The 13,782-nt window shown below is 39.5% G+C and overlaps 1 protein-coding gene across 1 annotated transcript in view; it reads right to left on the minus strand.

Annotated features, from left to right (window-relative positions):
* Positions 1–332: 332 nt before the first annotated feature.
* Positions 333–13,782, minus strand: part of CYP59 (cyclophilin 59) — a 44,589-nt gene continuing 31,139 nt past the window's right edge. The window contains exons 12-14 of the mRNA XM_089981185.1: positions 7,878–7,980; positions 1,275–1,407; positions 333–1,197 (exon numbers count right to left, since the gene is read on the minus strand). Of these exons, the coding sequence (XP_089837311.1) occupies positions 522–1,197; positions 1,275–1,407; positions 7,878–7,980 (912 nt within the window). The 3' untranslated portion in view covers positions 333–521. The remainder of the gene's footprint in view (positions 1,198–1,274; positions 1,408–7,877; positions 7,981–13,782) is intronic.

Below are 13,782 nucleotides of genomic sequence, written 5' to 3' on the forward strand. Positions count from 1 at the left end.
AGTCACTCATACGTGGAGGACCAAGTAGGTATAAGACTCAGCTAAGGTCAAAGCAGACACCAGTCTACGTTAACCCCCAAGAAGTGAACGAGAACCAGACGACGATTTTGAGCTTTCAAACATGGGAAGCTCTGCGTGCTGTTGCAGGCCACTTTCATGAAAAAGTATTTTTCCTAAATGACATTTCTCTTCATCTCACCACAGCAACTAAGACTCAAATTGATTCACTGCAACAACAGGGGCTTGGTTAGTATATATCCAATGCACAAGTTCATTTCTTTACTGTGGGATTTGAGAAACAACCGCAAGTTCAAGAAGAACCAACAAAAATCTTAGACAACAAACAGTTGACGTTCTTTTTTTATGGCCACATGTAAAGGTTCATACTCAGTTTAATCAATCTAAGCATATAGAAAGCAATTGCCGGATATAACTAAAAATTTATCATTCACAGGCCCTCAGCTCAAATGTCATGAAACTACAGCCACTTTTATAAAATACAGTACAGTAGACAGGAACCATCAATATCTTCCCTTTTGTCTATGGTCCCGGTCAGAACGTCCACGATCTGGATCACGGTCACTGTCATGGTGTCTAGCACTGTTATGATATTGGCTGCGATTGTGATCTCTGCTTTCTCTGATTCTTGTTCTGTCACCAATTTCGTCTCTCCTGTCATGGTCATCTTTGGTTTCTCTATTTCTTTTCCTTTCACCATCTTTCTCTCTCCTTTCCTTGTGGTCATCTATGCCCCGAACATGGTCTTGATCATGGTCATGATATCTGCCTCGACCATGATCGTGATCTTCATGGTACCCACGGCTGCCATATTCCTTGTCTTCCTTACTTTTCTTCCTATCTGTGCTATCATCCTTCCTTTCGTGGTGGTAATCGACATGCCTATTTTGATCCCTATCACATTGCTTCTCTGTGCTGGTTCTGCTACCGCCCTTGTCTCTTTGGCTTTCATCTGTTTTGCCTGATTGGCTAGCGCTTCTCTCTCCCTCTCCTCTTCGTCCATGGCTACTGCCATCATGCCTGTGCCTCACCCTGGCTCGGTCCGTGAAATCATCAATATGATCTGAATTCCGGCTCTCCTTCCTTCTGTCTGTGCTTCCTCTTGTCTTCTGCTCTCTGTGACGTGCCTCTTTTGGGATCTCGCTTTCCAAAGCATCATCGTCGAAGACCATCTCATAACTGAAACAAAAGAAGCATGCCCGTGAATATGTTAATATGACTATCAAATTATTAGGTAGAGAGAGAAGCTACTCTACCTCTTTTGATGGTTCCCACGCTGAGTATTATTGTCCTTTAGTACATATTTCTGTGGTGCGGCTGTGCTACCTGAACCCTCAGTACAGTCCTTTGCAAAATGGTCAATGGCACCACACTTGAAGCAGCCTTGGTCTATTTATAAAAGAATAAATCAGAAAAACTTTGTAATGAAATAAAAGGAAAACCGGCGATTGTATCTTCAACAAACAAAACCAGTAGAAATTCCTCCCAACAGAGAAAAAAACCATGTGCATGAACATCTTCAAACCAACATCTTGAACATTATTTTGACCAGATCAAACAAACCTGGCGTATTCATATTCAAAAAGTTTGTAAAAAACTAATCAGGCCAGCAATAATAGAGAGTGGGTTGAGGAGCATCAACATAGCTTCCTGCAGGTTGATTCACATAGGATTTCATTCGGAAGACCGGGTTAGGTCACAGAATAGGTAACCTCAACCAAAAAAATTGAGTTTCATCTCAACAATTTAATACTATTTTTCCAAAACCGCTAATTGCACCACTTTATTCTCATCGAGGCACCATGTGTATCATTCAGCTTCTTTCTAAACATCGCACTTAATTAAACATATTTTATTTTTTATGGACTTTTGATAGTGGCATTTTATTCCAACCATTACCACAGATATCATTGATAATTTGAAAATTTCGCTAATATTATCCTGATGTGATGCCAAAGCAATCAAAAACTAAAAGTTCATCATCTAATATCAACAATTTATAAATACCGTAACATCATCATAACAGCATCACGATATTATCCATATATTATCAGAATATTTTAATTTCTTATTTTCCATGCTTCAAAAAAATAAAATTTCCAATTTTCTAGCTCTTACTATTTAAAAGTTTTCTACCTTTTTGTTACTATTTTTAAAAACATCAATTTTGTCCTTTTATCTATATAATATAACCTAATTTTAAACCCTTTATATTAATTTTAGTAGCATTCAAGCGTATTGACCAAAAGACCAGCTAAAAGTAGTGATAATTTTTAAATAGTGACGGTTTTGAGGGTATTATAGTCAGAATCAGCTGAATTATACTAAAGAGAATATAAAAGGCTAAAAGTTAGTTTAACCCATATATATATATATATATATATATATATATATATATATATATATATACATGCATAAATACTGCATATTTATCTAATGTTACACATTTTATATTAACTTTAGCAGCATTTAACTGTTGAAATGACCAAAATACCCTTAAAAGCAATGGCATTTACTAAAATAATGGTTAATTCTTGAGACGAAAATAGTCACTTTCACTTTTTAAATTCAAATTATTAAAGTACACCTTGTCACTTTTTTTCAGAAAGTGATTTTTGTTACTTTAAAAACAAAAGACCTACTTTACCCCAATAGATAACCATATATTACCAAAAATGTTATGCTTTTAAAGGCATTTTGGTCATTTCAGTCAGTTGAATGTTGCTGCCACTAATCTAAAAAGTTTAACGTTAATTAAACCCCCACCCACACACAGATATAATTTTCCAGAGGGTAATAAAGAGGTCTTACAATATCCCTTGCCAACGTATATCTGACACCAGTAGGTGGCAACTCACCATGATCTGTCTTTGGTGGAATTCGGTCAAGGAGCCCCCAGAAGAGATTTGGGTCATAAACGCAGGGTATAATAGAAAAGGAAAAGAGATGACTCAAAAACTCAATGCCACATTCTCATACTAGCTCATATGTTTCTCATTTTTTTATTTGCTTTGACTCGTTCATCTGTGGAAATTGTCACATATTACTTTGGAGTATCTTCTCATAATTACATTTACTGATTTATCATTTTCAAATACTCTTATGAACATAAGTTTAGGTTGATCACTTTCACTGCATCTGTCCACTTGAAAACAATCAAATGGGCCTTCCCTCTGGAAAGTTGGCAGGCCTATCAGTGTTCCACGGTATCATAGTCGGCCTATGGGAAATGTGGAAAACAAATTTTCTCAAGTAGAAACTAAGGTATACCCCTCTAGTTGAGGTATTCACTATATAATCTGTTGATGAGTGTCAACGATGGCACATTAGTGAGACTGCAAGAACTCTTCTATCCCAGATGCATATGTTACAGCAGCCATGAGAGAGAGAGAGATGCACAAACTTTCTCAAACAATTATTAACGTGTAAATAAACAAATAAAACATTAGGTGTACGTGACACTAATTCTTTTTGTTGAAAAAAAAATTGCCAGAATAAATAATGCAAAATTTACATTTTACCAAAAGCAAATATGTCTAAAAGAATGTGTATATAATGTTGTTACATATATTATAGACTTTCAAATTATGAATGTTGGCATTGACATGTACAGATTACTCTCTCTCATGGATTTAAAAAACAATAAACAGTAAAAAACACAAAATTTAAAAAACAAGATAATATTAAAACAAAAAAATATAAATAAAATAAGATAATATCCTGATAATAATGTGATATTGGCCAGCCCCAAACAATAAACCCCTAAAAAAACTCCAAAAAGAATTAGGGGTTTTAAGCTAGGGCCTTCTTCCCACACAGTAATGCTCGTCCATTAGGGTCTCTGCATAAATAAAAAAACTATGGATTTTATGGAACCTCAGATCAATGAAAGCCCCAATTTTTTTTCTAGAATCCCAACACAATAAAGCCCTTAATTTTTTTTTAAACCCCAAAATAGAAAAAAAAATCCTCATAATATGTTATGAGAGTCTCATGCTTCTATAGAGAGAGAGAAAAAGCATTACTTCTTGAACGGCAACACATGGGCGACCTTAGTGGCAGAGACTATGGTTGCCAGTTGAGGAAGCGGGAGCGGGAAGCGATACGGGAAGCAGGAGTGGGAAGCGAGACACTTTCAAAATTTTAGGAAGCGGGAAGCGTGGGACCACTTAGGAGTGAATCGAAAATCGTCTCGGAAGCGAACCGGAAGCGAGGGGGAAGCGAAAAAAATAAAAATAAAAAATACAAAAAAATGAAAAAAAATGAGGGAAGCGAGGGGAAAGCGTGGGGGAAGCGTGATAGGAAGTGTGCTTCCCCGTACGTTTCGAAAGCGCGATGTTTCGCACTTTCGAAGCACGCTTCCCCACTTACCTAGGCGCTTCCGGTAACTCTGGCAGAGACTTCAATGGAGTGACATCGATAGCGGACATCAGCGGTTGTTTCTTCTTCGGCAACGCAGGGGAGCCCTTTTCTGAGGCGACCAGCTGTGGGGGAGACACAAGCTATTTGGATGGAGGCGGTGCGGGTTGCGCTCATGTAAGAGGCAGAGAGCAAGAGACTTCGGTAGTTTGTATGGTGGCAGTGGTGGTGGGTTGTGCGAAGGTGGAGGCTAAAAGCGACATCTGCTAAGGTGATCGGCAAGAAGAGAAGAGGAAGTCTGGCAATTCTGCAGAAGAGAAGAGGAAGTCAGAGAGGAGAGGAGGAGGGCAGAGGGAGTCGAGTGAGAGAGAGTACCTGAGGAGGAGAGGTCCGGCGGAGCGGTCGGTGGCGGCGTCGGGGTCCAGCGAAGAGGTCGATCGGCTTCGGCTTCAGGAGGAGAAGTCGGGAAGAGAGGAAGGGAGGATTAGGGCAAAACCTAATCCTCCTCTTCGCAACCCTTTTCATCGAGCGAATTTTTTTTTAAGTCTAAAATTGAACAAAAATGACCCCGGGTGCATTGACCGCACCCAGGGTCGGGTTGACCACACCCGCACGTGCACCCGCATTGCATCGACGCGGGTGCGGCACCTGGTTGGCCAAATCCCTATGACTTAGGGGGAAAACTATTTTTTTTACAACTACTATTTTTCTTCAATTCCATCCCCATCACCACCACCATCACTACCACCCAGTGTTATTAAAAACGCGCCTCAAGGCGCAAAAAGCGTGCCTCGCCTCAAGGCGAGGGCCTTTGTGCCTTGAGGCGCAGGTATAAAGTGCAACACCCATGAGGCGTGCGCCTCATAAGCCTTGAGGCGCACGCCTTGAGGCGAGGCGCGCCTTGAGGCGAGGCGCGCCTTAAGGCAAGGCGCGCCTCGGACTGAGGCGTACACGCATCTTTTTGCTGTAGTTCATGCACAGAAAATGCATTGAACTATTCTTTTTGTTTTCAATTAATGTGGAAAACCATAAGCCCCTTAGTAAAGGTGTTGCATCGCGCAAATTTATACCCTCCCGCAACCACGCACCCCAATTTTTTTAAAGTGCCGCAACCACGCACCCACACCTATGTGACATAGATGATCAACATGGGAACCTGTGGAATTTCTGTTTAGGTCTGTCGACATGGGCTAGGTGACATGTTGACAGGCCTAAAAGAATGAGATAGCTGGATTGTAAAGTAGCACTGTCACAACAAAGAGTCTCATGTTCAAGACCTGAGAGGCTAACCCCAGCCTGCATATCATAAAAAAAAGGAAAATTAAAAAGAAAGGGCTGGCTGACATTTTGCCTTCCTTCAATGGCTTTTGGATTATCAGCTTTTAACAGTGTGAAGGACTTTGTTCATTTTAGAGCCTCTGCTACTTAAGGGCATAGTCACCAATCAGTCATGATGATGATTGTGGAGTGCCACAGCTCTTCTGCTTCTGATGAGCCTTTTGACATGATTGACTGCAGTCACCTTGGTTGAGGTGCTATTGTTGATCTTGTAGCATGTTTATGCTAAACTTTAACATTTAAGTTAAGGGGATACATAACCTACTGACTAAGATATAATTTTTGATCTAGTCATGATATCACTATCAATGTTCAGTGAGTCGATTAGGTGAGATAACTCAAGCACACCTATTTTCCATGAGAAAAGCTTAGCAATTGTGGATAGAGAGAAAAAATGGAAAAGTCAGGAAACAGAATAGAAATACGCTGTCTTTCATGCCAAACTATGGAAAATAGAAAAAAGATAATAGATAGAAATAATATGAAATTGAGAAAAAGATGTTAAATCAGAAATCTAGGAAGGGGAAATATCACAATGTTTCATGATAATATCATTGCATGCGTCAAATTTTCATTATTTTGAAAAAATGATGACAAAATACTTTAATAATGTTTCATGAAAATACTGCTAAAACATTGTGATAGTTTGAAAATATTGGAGATATGTGTGTTGTGTTTTCAAGCTTATGAAGAAAAATCCTAAGGCTTAAAGTTTTATTTTTGATGAACTCACTATTCTTGTTTGGGCTTAAATATTGGAGATATGTGTGTTGTATTTTCAAGCTTATGAAGAAAAATCCTAAGGCTTAAAGTTTTATTTTTGATGAACTCATTCACTATTATTTTTTATGAACTCACTATTTTTTGAGATTTTTTATTTCCTGTTGGTTGTTGTTTCATCAATAAAGATTTTTTTATTTATTTATAATTTTAGATATTTTTTTATAGTTTTTTTAAGTTTTTTTAAGTTTTTTTTAAGTTTTAAAAAAAAAACTTTGAGGCTTACGCTTTACGCCTCGCCTCAGATTTTGGTGGAGCGCCTCGCTACGCCTCAACGCTTTTCACAACACTGCTACCACCACTTATTCTTCTTCATTATAATTTAGATAGTTGGTGATCCAAACATTCATCACTTAATTAAAAGCAAGATTCTTCTTTATACAATAAATAAAAATAGATGCAAACAGGGCATTAGAAAGTTCTAGAGTTTAACTACTTTTTCTTTATCTACAAGCACATAAATAAAAATTACTGACATGTAATAAGGTTATGTTGGACCTAGGTTTGACTTAAATGTATCTTGGTCATTGGTGAAGTTTTTGCTGACTTAACAAACACACATTCTCCTTGAGTGGCTGACAACGAATCTGACTCCAGAACTAACGTTAGTTGCAAGCTATATGGGAAAGTTTCTCTCAGATCCTAAACCAAATCAACAGCCTTCTGAAGCATTGTCTTACTATCACAAGAACCAATGCTGCTCACATTTTGTAATCAACTCCTGCAAATTCACATGGTCATTGTCTTGCGAAACATGTATAGTCCAGCTGTTTTCAAATTTCCAACTCATTTGGGAGTTTTCATCTTTATAAGGATAACCGGTGAACTACTAGTTAGTCAGTTACAAACACTGGGTAATGCATTATCGACTATATCACGCAGACTCGGCTAGGGGGTCGATGCACCCGCGTTGACACGCCCCGACACGGGTGCGGCATCGGACACGAGGCGGACACGGTCAACCAAGTGTCGAACTCGGTCAACGCATTGGGGCAGAGTCCGTCCATATTTTGGACTCGGTCAACTTTCAACGAGTCTATTTTTGTCCATTGTTTAGGGCAAAAAACTAAAAAAATGAATTTATATATATATAGCCGAGTCTTATTATTATTATATATATAGCCGAGTCCCCGTGTCAAAAAATTTTGAAATTGCACCGCACCCGTGTCGCACCCGTGTCGCACCCATGTGACATAGATTATCGATCAATTCAAAAATGTGAAAATTATGAGAACAAATTAACAACACAAAAATGACAATATGCAACATTACTCAAAGCACAGAATAAAAGATAGAGGATGATGACAGTTCAGAGAATAATAAAGTTTGAATCAACAGTATATGAAATCAAATTTACAAGGCAAGAGCTCCAACATTATCACCTTGACTCCTTTTACCACCACGCCTAAATTGTTTCCATAGTTTAGCAACACTTTGACTGAAATCGACATGTATCCTTCTATCATCAATTAAAACATTATCCATCTGCAGCCTCATACAGTTAGAAAATAATTATCTAAAATGACATGGACACATGGCACAAAACAGCACATTCCAAAATTGCATTTGAGCTTTTCCAGCAACACATACAGGGGGAAAAACATCAGGATTTAACAGCAAGTACACACGAGGTTAGAGAACCTCCAAGGATGTCAGAGATTTAACTTTTGGAAGATTTTAGTAAATAAAACGATTTACAGAAAGCTGATAAGGAAATTAAACTGGAAGAACATCAAAAAAGCACATTATTAACCATGTTCTCTTTAGATTTTTGTTTACCTCAGGTATTACCTAGTCACCAACTCCAACCACATACATACCATTACTATAATAATTTAGGGCCATGGATGTAGCTATGATCCCTCCATCACACATTGTTTCATTTTAGCAGGAAAAGGCCTGATAATAGAAGAATTTCTGCACCCTTTTGACCGGTTCCCTAGCTTTTCCTGAACAAGACTTTTTATATCTTTGATATGGACATGCAAGGATAGTGGCAGATGTATAATGTGCTCAGTGGAAGATAATATTCCAACCTATGCTGCTATATTTCCCTCAATCCTACCACTCTCTGTCCTAGCACCAGGCACTGTTATTCCACAGAGTGACTCTATCAACCTTGTACCAGTGACCAAGAAATCGGTTAACAGTTGCAGCAAGTCATGTCAGCAACATCCTCCCATATGACCAAAGAAAGCTGTTGTTTACAGTTTTCAGAATAAAAAATGTGCAATGCTGATGCATATTCATGACTAACTTGAGCATGAAGGGTTCAAAACCTATAAAAGAACTTGGTCCTTGACTTAGGCAAGATAAGATAATTTCACATATAATGTGCAAGATGAGTTACATATGATGCGCATCCTCCTATAAGGACACAAGCATGGAACATAAAGACTGTGATCCTCTCATCTACATTATGCAAGGACAGGTTTTCAACCAATCTTTGTCTCCAACTATCTTCAACTAAGCATCATGACAAAATGGATTAAAAAACATCATTGGCAGACACAATGAATCATCAGAAATTGTCCTACAGTCGTACTCGACCTAGATTGGAAGCCAACTGTGTCAATGACCCCACTCAAGCTTGTTTAAGCCAGGAACCACTAAAACAGCTAACAGTCAATCAATTGACTTGTTGACGGGACAAGATAAATCCAAACTCGTTCAAGTCAAGACTACACTTTTAGGTTGGGATTTATGCAAACCGAACTTGGTTTTTCTGAGTGATCTGGAAATAGCAGGCAAAGGAAAACCTAATTTCAATAATCAAAAGAAAAACACATTTTTTTAGTGATAAGAAAGTATAAAATCCTATGTTACATGGATGTGGATGCGGGTATAGGATACGATGTGGCAACTTTCAAAAATTAGGGTACGGGGACACGGACGAACATATATTATATATAGTTATATATAATAATAATATATATATTATCCATTAAATTTTTAAAAATATATATATTGATAATTAAGGATATGTATGGAGTAGTAACCAATGTCCGCACTTGTGGAGGGGTGACAACCAATTTTCCTATAACGGTTGGGTTACATCAAGGATATGCTTTAAGCCCTTTCCTATTTGCTATAGTGATGGATGAGCTTACGAGATCAATTCAAGAAAATTTGTCGTGGTGTATGTTGATTGTTGATGATATTGTTTTGATTGATGAGTCTAGAGCTGGGGTTAATGCTAAGTTAGAATTATGGCGACAGACATTGGAAGCAAGAGATTTTAAGTTGAGTAAGAGTAAGACAGAATATATGGAATGTCGGTTTAGTAAGCAACGAAGTAGTGATGGGAGTGTAGTGAAGCTTGGTGAGCAAGAAATACAGGTGGATGATTGTTTCAAATATTTGGGATCTATTATTCAAAAGTATGGAGAAATTGATGGAGATGTAAATCATAGGATAAAGGTTGGGTGGATGAAATGGAAAAGTGCAACTGGAGTGTTGTGCGATCGTAGAATGCCATTGCGGTTGAAGGGAAAGTTTTATAGGACGACTATTAGGCTCGCTTTACTATATGGTACGGAATGTTGGGCTGCCAAGAGACATCATATTCAAAAAAATGAGTGTAGCTGAGATGCGTATGCTTAGATGGATGTGTGGAAATACAATAAAAGATAAGATTCGGAACGAGGAGATACGTAAGAAGGTAGGCGTTGCACCCATTGAAAATAAGATGAGAGAGAATCGTTTACGGTGGTTTGGACATATTCGGCAAAGGCCTAATGATGCTCCAGTTAGAAGGATGGAGAAATGGAAAAATATATTAGTTAAAAGAGGTCGGGGTAGGCCTAGGAAGACTTGGATGGAGATGATAGGAAAGGATATGAATGCTTTGAACCTCACCGAGGACATGGCATTGGATAGAAATGATTGGAGGAGAAGGATTCATGTGGAAGACCCAGAATGATTTTCTTTGTTGGTTCATATCGCCGACCCCAATTGTTTTGGGATGAAGGCGTAGTTGTTGTTGTTGTTGTTGTATATATTGATAAGTATATTTTTTATTGTGTCGGACACCATGTCATACATGCTGGACACCATCTTGAGCATGTCAGACACCGTATCATTCTTGTCACACACTATATTGAGTGTATCAGACACCGTATCACGCATTGGACACTGTGTATGTGATGCAGAGGCGATGGTCGGCTGCAAACGTATCTGCTGGCTGGATGAGGAAACGTGACTCTCACATTCAGCAATGGGCAGAAATAAGAGAAACAGTCACCCAAAATGATGGTGACTGTGTTAAACCTCCTCTTATTGAAATAGAGAACTTCAATGAACGAATAACAATGTAAACTATGAATGAAAATAGCAAACAATGCAAAGGAATGAGACAGAAGACTTAATACTGAAAGAAGAAGACAAAGAGAAGAATAAAAGATATGCTGAAAAGGAAAAAACTGTCAGAAGAAAAAAAAACTGCAAACAAAATAAAGAATCAAAGAACTGCAAGAAGGGAAAAAGTTGTTGGAAGTTTCAACGTTCTCTGCCCTCTCACGAAACCCTAGGCAACTTATTTAAAGGGCTTCAGTTTGGATCTGGGTCTCGGATCCGGACCCGAACCCGAAACAATGCCTGGGTGTTGTTGGGTCTGTGATGCTTGGGCCTGCTCTGCATCATTCTCCCCGGGTTGGGAAAAAGTCGGCTCCGACGACTTGTTGTCACCACACTGTTTACAATTCCATCTAAAAGTTTGGCCAAGTTTTGGGCATGAACATTTAAAAAAGTACATTCCGCCTAAGATAATGTAGTGCTCAGCGTTATTCTTTGCAACTTGTAAGTGATCAAAACTCCTTCTCATAATCGCCACAAGGTATGTAAAGAGATCTAGTAGTTGCAGTGCCATTGAAGTCGCTTGAATCACTGTGGCTCCCCATAGTTGCATATTGTCCTTCAGAAAAAAAAAATTCATCAGCTGATTCACCCCATAACTTATGAAAAAACTTAGCCAGCTCATTTGCAAATGGATGGATTCTATCACCAAGATGTTCATCGATCAAAGATACCAAGTTTGAAATTACCACCTTCAATTCAAACATTTGCACCGCTCCAAAAAACTTGAAACACAGACTCCAACACATTTGGAAACAACCAGAAGGACCTAGTTCGTAATAATTATCATCATCAATAAGAGAATACAGCGACCAAATTGTTGCAAGTTCAATTGCTAGATCGTTATCCTGGAGCAAGATAATCAAAGCATACCAAACTGGTTTCCTTAAGCCGCCTTTGATCTCTGAAACCCATTTTCCAAAAATCCATGCAACTTTTCGATGTATAATTCGCTGATTAGGATGGTTATTTGAGAGTTCAAGAGACAAAGCCCCTTCATACCAAGTCTTGAAGTTGTGATATTTTGACAGTTCGTGATATGTATGTCCAGCAGAACCATAGGCAGCTTCCTTGAGAAACAAGGCAGTCGGTATTTCAGGTTCTATTGCTGAGAATCCAATCATTGCTGCATGGATCCTCTGATTCGTCTAGAGCGGAGGAGGCAAATCGGAGTGGGGAGGGAGAGCCGAATTCAGACCTTTGTCTTGTACAGGCTGAATGTGCATCGGCTGATCTGGGTCGACTGTCGCAACTTCAATGAGGACGACAGCATCGTCGGCCACTCCCAAACCCCTTTGACGTGTAGTCACCGTGTACGGCTCCATCCGCGACTCGATGACCGCGATCCGAGTTTCGACCCCATCGAGTCGTTTGGACATGCTGGCTACGTCCCGGCTGACACGCAACAGATCTTCGTTCATTCGGGTCATCATCTTCATCATACGTGACATTTGATCTTTCCTACCGGCGTCCTCCTGCTCCTTTCCGGTTACCGGATCGTTCCTCACATTTGGCAGCATGCTGCCAGCGACGGAGGATACCCGGTGCTCTGATACCATTTGATGCAGAGGCGATGGTCGGCTGCAAACGTATCTGCTGGCTGGATGAGGAAACGTGACTCTCACGTTCAGCAATGGGCAGAAATAAGAGAAACAGTCACCCAAAATGATGGTGACTGTGTTAAACCTCCTCTTATTGAAATAGAGAACTTCAATGAACGAATAACAATGTAAACTATGAATGAAAATAGCAAACAATGCAAAGGAATGAGACAGAAGACTTAATACTGAAAGAAGAAGACAAAGAGGGGAATAAAAGATATGCTGAAAAGGAAAAAACTGTCAGAAGAAAAAAAAACTGCAAACAAAATAAAGAATCAAAGAACTGCAAGAAGAGAAAAAGCTGCTGGAAGTTTCAACGTTCTCTGCCCTCTCACGAAACCCTAGGCAACTTATTTAAAGGGCTTCAGTTTGGATCCGGGTCTCGGATCCGGACCCAGACCCGAAACAATGCCTGGGTGTTGTTGGGTCTGTGATGCTTGGGCCTGCTCTGCATCAGTATGTGTGTAGGATGTGTGCCATACATCATGTCACCGAGCAGACAATGTTGACCGTGTCCTTCATGTATCACACTGAATCCCGTGTCCAGATCCGTGTCATGTTGTACCGACGAGTGATTCACCCCTTGAGGGGTGTGTCCCTGTGGCATAGATAAAGTCACAGTTTGCAAAGCATTTTGGGATTTTATGCTACAAACATATGGGGCCACAGGGATGTTGATTGGACTGGCCAACAGAGGGTGGGAATGTTACAAAGGGAGCTAATCTGGTTATGATGCTTGTACACTGTACTGTGAAAGCTTGTCGCTTCTGTTTTAATTGGTTTTAATAAAACTTCCATTCTTCCTCAAAAAAAAAATCCATTAAAAGACAATCCTTGTTGAAAAGTTCAACATTTTAACATATATATGAAGCTTTCATACTTTCAAAATTTCAGCCAAACATGACCAAGATGATAGAAGAACTATGTAACCGGGACACGCCAAAACAATCAGTGTAACCATGTGGACATGGGTGTGGGTACTAGGCGCAGTGTGGGTATGCCCAGGTCAGGTCCAATGCAGACCCAAATTTTTTTCTTAAAATCTGCCTTGTTCAAACCAAGGTCAAAGGGGTGCGGCAATTTTGGTCCCGCCCCACCAGATACAACCTCTCTCTCTCTCTCTCTCTCTCTCTCTCTCTCTCTCTCTCTCTCTCTCTCTCTCTCTCTCTCTCTCTCTCTCTCTCTCTCTCTCTCTCCCCTCCCCTCTCTCTCTCTATCTTGTTTTCCCCTTCTCTCTATCTCTCTTTCAGCGACCGCAAGGTCACTTGAAGGAGCTCACCTCCAGTAAAGATTCTTTGAATTTTATTTTGTATATAGTTGTGTCCCTGTACCC

The sequence above is a fragment of the Nuphar pumila genome, chromosome 11, assembly GCF_984573655.1.
Source record: "Nuphar pumila chromosome 11, dmNupPumi1.hap1.1, whole genome shotgun sequence".
Classification (NCBI taxonomy): domain Eukaryota; kingdom Viridiplantae; phylum Streptophyta; class Magnoliopsida; order Nymphaeales; family Nymphaeaceae; genus Nuphar; species Nuphar pumila.